This window comes from Magallana gigas, chromosome 3, assembly GCF_963853765.1.
Source record: "Magallana gigas chromosome 3, xbMagGiga1.1, whole genome shotgun sequence".
NCBI classification, from domain to species: Eukaryota; Metazoa; Mollusca; class Bivalvia; order Ostreida; family Ostreidae; genus Magallana; species Magallana gigas.
The window spans coordinates 60,835,965-60,846,387 of NC_088855.1; the positions used below are offsets into that span (position 1 = coordinate 60,835,965).

The 10,423-nt window shown below is 34.6% G+C and overlaps 1 protein-coding gene across 1 annotated transcript in view; it reads left to right on the forward strand.

Annotated features, from left to right (window-relative positions):
• The first annotated feature begins 7,570 nt into the window (after positions 1 to 7,570).
• Positions 7,571 to 10,423, forward strand: part of LOC117691121 (structural maintenance of chromosomes protein 2) — a 26,829-nt gene continuing 23,976 nt past the window's right edge. Inside the window, exons 1-4 of the mRNA XM_066077927.1 lie at positions 7,571 to 7,818; positions 9,068 to 9,123; positions 9,214 to 9,708; positions 9,855 to 10,039. Of these exons, the coding sequence (XP_065933999.1) occupies positions 7,571 to 7,818; positions 9,068 to 9,123; positions 9,214 to 9,708; positions 9,855 to 10,039 (984 nt within the window). The remainder of the gene's footprint in view (positions 7,819 to 9,067; positions 9,124 to 9,213; positions 9,709 to 9,854; positions 10,040 to 10,423) is intronic.

Consider the following 10,423-nt stretch of genomic DNA (forward strand, 5'->3'; position numbering starts at 1 on the left):
CTTAATAAAATGATTTTGCCTAAAACTATTGCTGTTTATTTCTTTGTATTCATGTAATTAAGGATATATAAGGGTGTAAGTATTCATACCAAAATATTAAGGAGTTTCCTAACTGATTTACTACACTGATTTTCTAACGATAAAATGAAAATTTTGAGTTTTCTCAGGGGGTGTTATTTCTCAATAAAAGGATTTTTCCTAAAACTAAAGCTGATTATTTCTTTATATTAATGCACTAAAGGAGAATTGATGGTGTAAGTCTTAATCCCAAAAGTATTTGGGGGTCTACTTAGCGTTTAACTATACCTATTTTTGAACGTTAAAATGAAGAATATGGGTTCCTTCCTGAGGATGTCATTTTTTAATAAAGTGATTTTTCATTTAACTGATTTTGTTTATTTCTTTGTATTCATGTAATTAAGGATATATAAGGGTGTTAGCATTCATACCAAAAGATTTAGGGAGTTTCCTTAATGATTTAATATACTGAATTTTTAACGATAAACAGAAAATTATGAGTTTTCTCAGGGGGTGTAATTTCTTTATAAAAGGATTTTGCCTAAAGCTAATGCTAATTATTTCTTTGTATTAATGTATTAAAGGATAAATTAGGGTGTAAGTATTAATTTTTAAACATTTATGGAGTCTCTTAAGCGTTTAAGTATATCCATTTGTTAAGGGTTAGGGTTAGGGTTAGGGTTAGGGTTAGGGTTAGGGTAAAGACATATTTACGAAATCATTTGCTGTATCAACTCGTCAATGTCACCGAATTGTCACGTGGTCTGTGAAGGGCGGAGTTGAAGCTGGATTGATACATATATATAGTGATTGTTGTTTAGGTTAAATTTCTTTACCAGCCATTTTACCTCACATTTAAACCTGAAACCATTAACTTGTTGTTGAACCCTGTATGGGGGTTAAGTTTTGAACTTATACTTCAGTAGAAGCTCTTTTAAGACGAAACAAAATTCATTTAATGTTCCGGTTTGCATTAAAATTTACAAATATCAATTATTGTAAATGACGAAATGAACTCTTCTTAAAACTCCCACAATAGATGTTAAGCTGTAATGTTTGATGTAAAAGGTTAAGGTTAAAAGATGAACCTTAAATGTCTTATTGAGTTTTCTAGGTATTAGTAAAATTGTGTAAAGTCAACACAACAGACATAACCGCAAGTTTTCAATTTTACTTCTGATTCCCAGGAACCTAACATTAGGGGCCTACATATTGCAAATCAATTTCAACAAGAGTACCCCCTCTAACTAACGATAATCATTAAAAATCATTTCATGAATATTAACAACACATATAAGCCTTCAAGTATAGCAACTCTCAATTTTTACAAACATTTTGACGGGTACTTTTTCCCCCCCAAACTGTCCCTTGCTGCCAAAAGGTTCTTCGATTTCAACTGATTGTCTATGATTAAGATTACTGTAATATAAGCAATATATTCCAAAAGATTTAGAAGGTTTCCTTGCTGATTAACCATACTGATAATTTAACGAGAAACAGAAAGTCATGGGCTCCTTCATTGGGGTGGCACTTTTAAACAAAAGCATTTATCATTTAACTATTGCTGTCTATTTCTTTGTATTGATGTAATAAAAGATGAATTGGGATATGAGGGTAAATTCCAAAAGATTTAGAATGTTTTCTTTGTGATTAACCATACTGATAATTAAATGAGAAACAGAAAATCATGGGTTCTTTCATTGGGGTGGAATTTTTTAACAAAAGCATTTATCATTTAACTAATGCTGTTTATTTCTTTGTATTGATGTAATAAAAGATAGATTAGGCTGCAAATATTAACACAAAAAGACTTAGTAGGTTTCCTATGTGATTAAATTGTACTGACATTTCAACGCGAAGCTGAAAACCATGGGTTCCCTCATGGAGGTTTAAATTCAAATTAAAAGCACTTTTCTTTTACATTTTACTGGTTATTTTCTTGTATTGATGTAATAAAAGATAAAAAAGGGTGCCAGGAAAAATTCAAAAAAGATTTAGTAGTTTTTCTTGATGATTAACCATACTGATAATTTAATGAGAAACAGAAAATCATGGGTTCTGTCATTGGGGTGGAATTTTTGAACAAAAGCATTTATCATTTAACTAATGCTGTTTATTTCTTTGTATTGATGTAATAAAAGATAGATTAGGCTGCAAACATTAACACAAAAAGACTAAGTAGGTGTCCTGTGTGATTAACTGTACTGACATTTCAACGCGAAGCTGAAAACCATGGGTTCCATCATGGAGGTTTAAATTCAAGTTAAAAGCACTTTTGTTTTAAATTTTACTGGTTATTTTCTTGTATTGATGTAAAAAAAGATAAAAAAAGGGTGCCAAGATAAATTCAAACAAGATTTAGGAGTTTTACTTGGTGATCAACCATACTGATAATTTAATGAGAAACAGAAAATCATGGGTTCTGTCATTGGGGTGGAATTTTTGAACAAAAGCATTTATCATTTAACTAACGCTGTTTATTTCTTTGTATTGATGTAATAAAAGATAGATTAGGCTGCAAATATTAACACAAAAAGACTTAGTAGGTTTCCTATGTGATTAAGTTATACTGACATTTCAACGCGAAGCCGAAAACCATGGGTTCCCTCATGGAGGTTTAAATTCAAATTAAAAGCACTTTTCTTTTACATTTTACTGGATATTTCCTTCTATTGATGTAATAAAAGATAAAAAAGGGTGCCAGGAAAAATTCAAAAAAGATTTAGGAGTTTTTCTTGGTGATTAACTATACTGATAATTTAATGAGAACCAGAAAATCATGGGTTCTGTCATTGGGGTGGAATTTTTGAACAAAAGCATTTATCATGTAACTTATGCTGTTTATTTCTTTGTATTGATGTAATAAAAGATAGATTAGGCTGCAAACATTAACACAAAAAGACTAAGTAGGTGTCCTGTGTGATTAACTGTACTGACATTTCAATGCGAAGCTGAAAACCATGGGTTCCATCATGGAGGTTTAAATTCAAGTTAAAAGCACTTTTGTTTTAAATTTTACTGGTTATTTTCTTGTATTGATGTAATAATAGATAAAAAAAGGGTGCCAAGATAAATTCAAACAAGATTTAGGAGTTTTACTTGGTGATCAACCATACTGATAATTTAATGAGAAACAGAAAATCATGGGTTCTGTCATTGGGGTGGAATTTTTGAACAAAAGCATTTATCATTTAACTTATGCTGTTTATTTCTTTGTATTGATGTAATAAAAGATAGATTAGGCTGCATATATTAACACAAAAAGACTAAGTAGATGTCCTGTGTGATTAACTGTACTGACATTTCAACGCGAAGCCGAAAACCATGGGTTCCCTCATGGAGATTAAAATTCAAGTTAAAAGCACTTTTCTTTTAAGTTTTACTGGTTATTTTCTTGTATTGATGTAATAAAAGATAAAAAAGGGTGCCAGGATAAATTCAAAAAAGATTTAGGTGTTTTTCTTAGTGACTCACTATATTAATTTTCTCTGTATGAACTGAAAATTATGAGCTCTTTTCCGAGCTTCAACTTCTGAATAAAATGATTTCTCACTTAATTAATGCTGATATTTCCCTTGTATTCATTTTATAACAGGTAGTTTAGGGTGCAAATATTAATCAAAGCAGGTTTAGGGTTAAGGTTAGGTTTAGGTTTAGGTTAGGGTTAGGGTTAGGGTTAGGGTTAGGGTTAGGGTTGGGTTAGGGTTAGGGTTGGGTTGGGTTGGGTTAGGGTTAGGGTTAGGGTTAGGGTTAGGGTTGGGTTAGGGTTAGGGTTAGGGTTAGGGTTAGGGTTAGGGTTAGGGTTAGGGGTTTGGGTTAGGGTTAGGGTTAGGGTTAGGGTTAGGGTTAGGGTTAGGGTTGGGGTTAGGGTTAGGGTTAGGGTTAGGGTTAGGGTTAGGGTTGGGTTGGGTTGGTTAGGGTTAGGGTTAGGGTTAGGGTTAGGGTTAGGGTTAGGGGTTTGGGTTAGGGTTAGGGTTAGGGTTGGGTTAGGGTTAGGGTTAGGGTTAGGGTTAGGGTTAGGGTATAGGCACTTTGACGAGATGCGTGTGCGGGAATGCGGGACTCCGCCTATTAATCCACGTGACTGTCAATCATTTCTTTCTATAAATATCTGATGATTTGGTGTTTTATCATTCTTTTGATTGTGACTTTGTTGGATTATATGGGTTTTTCACTTGTTAAAGGTAACTGCATTTTTTAATATCATTATTTAATTGCTCATTATCCTGCATTCTAATGTTAAGTAGCAATAGATATGAAATTTTATAAACATAGTAGTTATTCCTGGTAGTAATTGATAGACTATTGAATTGATCTATAGTTTACAATTAAATTTCAATTGTAGCAAGATATTCATCAAATGTAGTGAATGATTGATAGTAATGAAACTTTTTGATATACTTAATTAAGATAATTACGTTAAAAACTTTGGCTCATTAAACTTAAGGTTTAACAATGTTTTACTCTGTGTTGAACCCGTGTATACACTGGGATCAACTAGGGTATACCCTGAGTTTACCCTGGGTATACCCTGGGTTTACCCCGGGTTTACCCCGGGTATACCCTTGGTGTACCCAGGGTATACCCTGGGTTAAACCCGGGTATACCCTGGGTTAAACCCGGGTATACCCTGAGTTTATCCCGGGTTTAACCCGGGTATACCCTGTGTTAACCCCTGGTATACCCTGGGTTAAACCCGGGTATACCCTGGGTTAAACCCGGGTATGCCCTGGGTTAAGCCCGGGTATACCCTGGGTTAAACCTGGGTATACTCTAGGTTAAACCCGCGTTTAATCTGTGTTAAACCCGGGCATACTCTTGGTTAAACCCAGCGTATACCCTGGGTTTTACCCGGGTGTACCCTGGATTAAACCATGGTAAAGGCCGAGTTATATTTAGGTTTACCCCGGAATATACCCTAGACTATACTCGGGTTTAACCCAAGGTTGATCTTTGAGAATAGAGTTTAATATATATTTTTGTTAAAAAATTAATTAATTGAGATATAATGCCGGGTAATTATTTCTTATCATCATCTAAGTTGAAAATTAGATATTATAAAAAAAAAAAAGCTTTTCTCATTACGAGTGTCTAAACACGTCATATTTTTTAAAATTTTTAGATGGATATGGAAGATACGGAACAAACTTTTTCTGAAACGGTGTTGGAGAATTTCAACCTAGCCAAGGCGTACAATTCTGTATCTGAAACACCACAACTCTTTTTAAGAAGGGATGATCGGATTTTTGGAAGATGTCTGACAGTCGATGAAGTAGAAAGAGAAGTATGGTTGAGATATTCCTTTGACATTGATGGATGCGTTGTGGAGTTTAAATCTTTGGCCGCAATAAGAATGCCCGTGAGACATATCACACTGTTTCCAAATGATAATGCAAGTCTACGGAACGTTAGAGGCTTTTTGAAAAAGCACGTCAGATTAACAGAATACAGTAAAAGCGAACTTATGACCTTCTCAAACAGCTTAGGGTTCCAGCTATTTTATGAAAGAGGGTGGGAATGTTGGATAGCTTTAATTCCTATGCACCAGATGCATTCAGTTGCATTATCCATTCAGCAAGTGAGACAACAAGCCCTCGCCACATTTCTTCAGCTGAGAGAGAATTTTAAAAATACACTAATGGCTCTTGCTTTGCGTGGAGAGGCTAGAAGAACTCTCGAAAAGAATGACATAAATGACGTTCGAAAAATGTTCATTTTACCTGACGATTGTTATGCAATACTCGATGCTTTGCAAGCATCTTTAAACCAACTGACCCAAACTGGACTTTTGAGACCAATCATATTTTGCTTCCGCTTTGGTGAAAAAATGACCTGTGGATTATCATTGTCAGATTTTAATACCCAATTTACATTGCGTACAACTATCCATGTTGCTGCAAACATACTGTCAGACTCTGAAGAAGTTGATCTTCTTTGGTCTACTGCGGGATTGCAACAAATCATCGGCCACAGAGGAACACTTTGTACATGCTTATCATTCAAAGACTGTGCCAACTATCAGAGCAATCTAGATGGAAGACCAATGGATATCAAAACTTGTTTGCGGACGATTTGTCGTTTTCCACACGAGGTGCAGTTTGTTCAACTTTACGCTGACATTCCACATCGTCAACCCAATTGTCGATATCATCCAGTGTCGGGTTGCATTGTTGGAGGTATGTGTTTCCCACGATCGACAGCAGAGGCATTCCTACGCGACGCTGATCATTATATATCTACATTGCAAAGCAACTGGACATTACTAAGGAGAAGTACATGTAGGATTGAATTTGTTGTTTCGCAGGATTCAGTTGCTGACCATATAAATGCTATGGATTTTATTAATTTAACCAATCTAGAAGTACTTTTAGAAACTGTACCTCTGTTGGTGCCTTTTCCTTTGCATATTCTAACATGCATTCGACATTTGGGTTTATGGATTTGCAAGGAACTTAAAGAATTATTGAACGAGTATAAAAAAACAGGAAATGTGCGTGCCACCTGGCAATCCTATCAGTTGGAACTAGCCTCCGAAAAACTTTTGTGGGGAAAGCCACTTTGTGGAAGGAGTACATCTTACTCTATCAATCTAGGACCAGGAGCTCTTGGTCCCAGTAGAAGTTCAACTGACCACTATGGATTTCTATCTTTAGAAGTGTACTCAACCTGTATGCAAAACGAATATAGCATTCCCCCACAAGAAATATGGACAACATCTGAGGTCATATCTAAGATGATAAAACGGTCAGTGGGATTGCACGATCACTTGGATGGCAGCTATGGAGTCATTGGTCGACATTTGGTTGTTGCCTTACTACATGACCTGCACGAAACTGGCAAGGCTGCCAGTTACGTTCTTTTTGAAGATTTCCTACGAGAGATAAAATCTTGCAAGACAACATTTAAGACAGTCGGTGCTGTAACAATTAGATCGCTGGTCAAACTGTTAACAACAAACAGAAGAACAAATTCCCAAATGGTTTTCCCCAGCTTGTACCTGCTCTTGGATAAAAGTAATATATCAGTGGCAGAAGTCATAAAAGCTGGTATTCTTGAACTTGAACTTAAACATTTTCCAGCTGTTACAACATATGACAGGCATGGGAATATGACACTGACTTGGTCATTTAATGATAAATTCTGGACGGTTGTATATGACAAACGTTCTACAGATATCACAGAAAACACACTTGTCACAATATCAGATTTAGTAAGAGGTGAATTGGAAAAACGGGGGCTAATATACCCAAGTAAGATTAAGAAAACCCCAAAGATTCTTCCTTGGTTAACAATGTGCCTTCGAAGGCTCCAGAAAGAAAATATGGATATGGAACAATTAGTAATAACAATGACGTATATCAGCTGTATTGCACTTTTGATGCAGGGCCAATATGTCGAATATGACAGGTTAGCTTTACTGACGATCGACCTACCGGTAGATAAAAACAAACTGATCGCCTTGGAGATTTTGTCAAAGTTGCAATTGGCCAGCTTTAGATTTCGCAATTTGCAGTTAAATCGCTTGCACTTCACCATCCCACATAAACTTGAAATGTTGACGGGAGCAGAAAAGAAAAGTACGAAGAAGGGAGAAACAAAGCAATCAGAAGAGGTTACTACCAATGACAATAAAGTCGAAGAACTCCCCCCAAAATACGTCGATCATGACAATGCTGACGATGACCCTATTCTATTTGATAAAGACATCGGACATCGAAGAACTTCCACTTGCTTCCCGATTTCTACATCCTTGAAAGCTCCCTGGTCAGCCCAAGAGTTGGAATTCCTGCATGCTCAAAGGTTGGCAGAAGTTACCATTCGTGAAAAATACGAACGCTTTAAATTACAGTGTTTAAGATCAAATATTCCTTTCCGTACATTTCGGGCTTTTGAAACAAAACTACAAAGACTTTCAAATAAGTAAATATATGCTGCAAGAAGCATAATTTAATTGCATTTACATTTAACAGTTATGTGAGTTATAAGTCATGTTTGATTATAAGCAGGATATTGTTGATTTCGGAATTTCTACATCGGCAATCACTAAAGCAAATAAATTTTGTCTAAGTTTATTTTTGTCTGAGTATTTAATTTGGAAGTAAATGTGAAAAAAGTAATCTTTGACTTTTATTTCTTTATCAAACATTTATCAGGGAGTTTGTGAAATTTAGAACATTTTTTTTAACTTCTTAAATAGTTTCCGTCGAGTCTATTTTTTGATAATGTATTGTGTAGAGAATGGAAGTACTTAAGAATAAAAAATTGTTTAGATGGCTAAAAGTTTCTTGTGAATCAACCTAATGAACTAAGAACTTCAATTAAATACTGAGAAAGGGTTTTTTTTCTTCAAGGTCATGATTTTACAAAGTCTCCATTTATGTTGAATAAGAAAATTGAAAATGTTTTGAATTTTTTTTTATCATAGTGTATAATTTATTAATGGTTTAAGTTCGCAGACAGATCTTTGTCCGCAAACATAGCGTACTAAATAAATCACGCACAAAAAAGTATGAATGAACTATTTCACTTCTTTTTGAACTGTTTTATAATTTAAAACGGCAAGATAATCTTTTACCATAACTTGCAATTACAGGACAAAGTAAACTCTAATATTTGGCAGTTGCAAATGCTTACTCGAACGTTGAGCTTATGGATTGATGATACACAAGCCGTGTTAACTAGTCTTTCCCATCACTCAGAGCGCCTGCTAACGTTAACACAGAAAGCACAGTCATTGTTTCCTTGTCACTCCTTCAGTGCAGACGGTGATTTTCTTAGGAGAGGTAAGCAATTCATTAATTGAAAGTAATCAGTATACCTAATGATAAAGAATGTTTAGAATGCAAAATTAATTTCTTGTTTGTCTAAAGGAAGTTCAAATAAAAAAATAATAATATTAAATCATTCTACAATTTTAGAATATGTACAGACTTCCATAGATAAGATTAAAATGACTTAATCAAACACAATTGGTTTTGTTCTTATAAAACAAAATATTTTGTCACATACGTTTATTTTAATTATTTTACGATGTTCCTGTGCATTACAGATTCCTCACTTGTCTTGAATTAAATAGCAGTATGGAGAATGACTGGCTATCCGAAGGTAATTTTTATAACATAGATATTGAAACATTGTTTAATATAGCAAGCATATTACAACTTTACATGCATGTTTTTGAATCATATTTGATAGATGAAAACGATCCAAAGTATGAAGCCTTAAGAGAATTTGTCCTTGAGACTCTCGGGAAGTTCAGTCGTAAAATAAGAGAAGTTGGTATTAAGCTTGAAAACCTTGAAAAAAAATTGGACTCAGGAACAGAATGTGCCAAGTTCGAAGCTGATTTGGACCAGATTCATAAGAAAATTGATAAAGAGGTGAAGCCTGAATTTGAAAACGCACTTTCCTTCCAAATTAGTCAAGTGAACTCGAGAATAGACGAGTTAGAAATGGCTCTAGTAAATCCTAAAAAGAGAAAAATGATAGACAATGAAGACTTTGAAGAAGAGGAAACAGAAGCTAAGATCGCGACATCTGTGGAAGAATTAAATGAAAACATAAGAAAAGAAGTCGCGGAAGTGTTCAAGAGCATCGAAAGGAGCTACCGCAAAGAACAGGAAAAAGTTTCGAAGTTACAGCTAGCGTACATTCATTACTGGCTGGGATTGCAGGAAACCATTTCTCCAAGTAAGTATAATATACTCCATGTATAGCAACGGGGAAACGTTTATAGTTAAATTAAGATAAAAGAATGAATGCCAGTTTCATTTATTCGTAATGCTTATGCTTTGAGATAGAATGAGAACTCAAAAAGTGTTGTTTTGTTACAATAGCAAAAATGGTAGACATCCAAAATTTGATAAAAGATGGTGTGGAGGATCGCATATGGAGCGAAGGATGGAAGCCAGACGTTCGCGGGGATTTCACCAACTATTTACAGGACAAAGTAAAGAAAATAGTCAAGAAGAAAAGAGCAATCAACGAAAGAACAAAGCTCCAGCAAGAGCTAGACAACTTGGTTGGGAATGATTTGCAATAAAAGTTTGCTTATGGTTTGTGTAAAAAGAAAAGCATCTGTTCACTAAGTATTGCTTATCATTTATGTTATCCTTTATGTAAACCTTTTGTTAGTGCAAGGAAATTTGCTAAAGTAATGAAAGGTAAAAGAAGCAGGAAGCTATATATTATATTAACATTATGTTGATGTAAGGAAAGTAACTTCATAAAATATATGTTGATGTCATTTTTGATAAGAGTAAATAATGAGTATGTTTTAACAACAAATATGAAAACTAATAAACGAATGATCTTTAAAATAATTTGTTGGTTAGTTTTTCAACAGTCCGCCCAGCGCAACATCAGTTATACATAGTGGATAAAACTTTATCCCTTTAAAAATCCA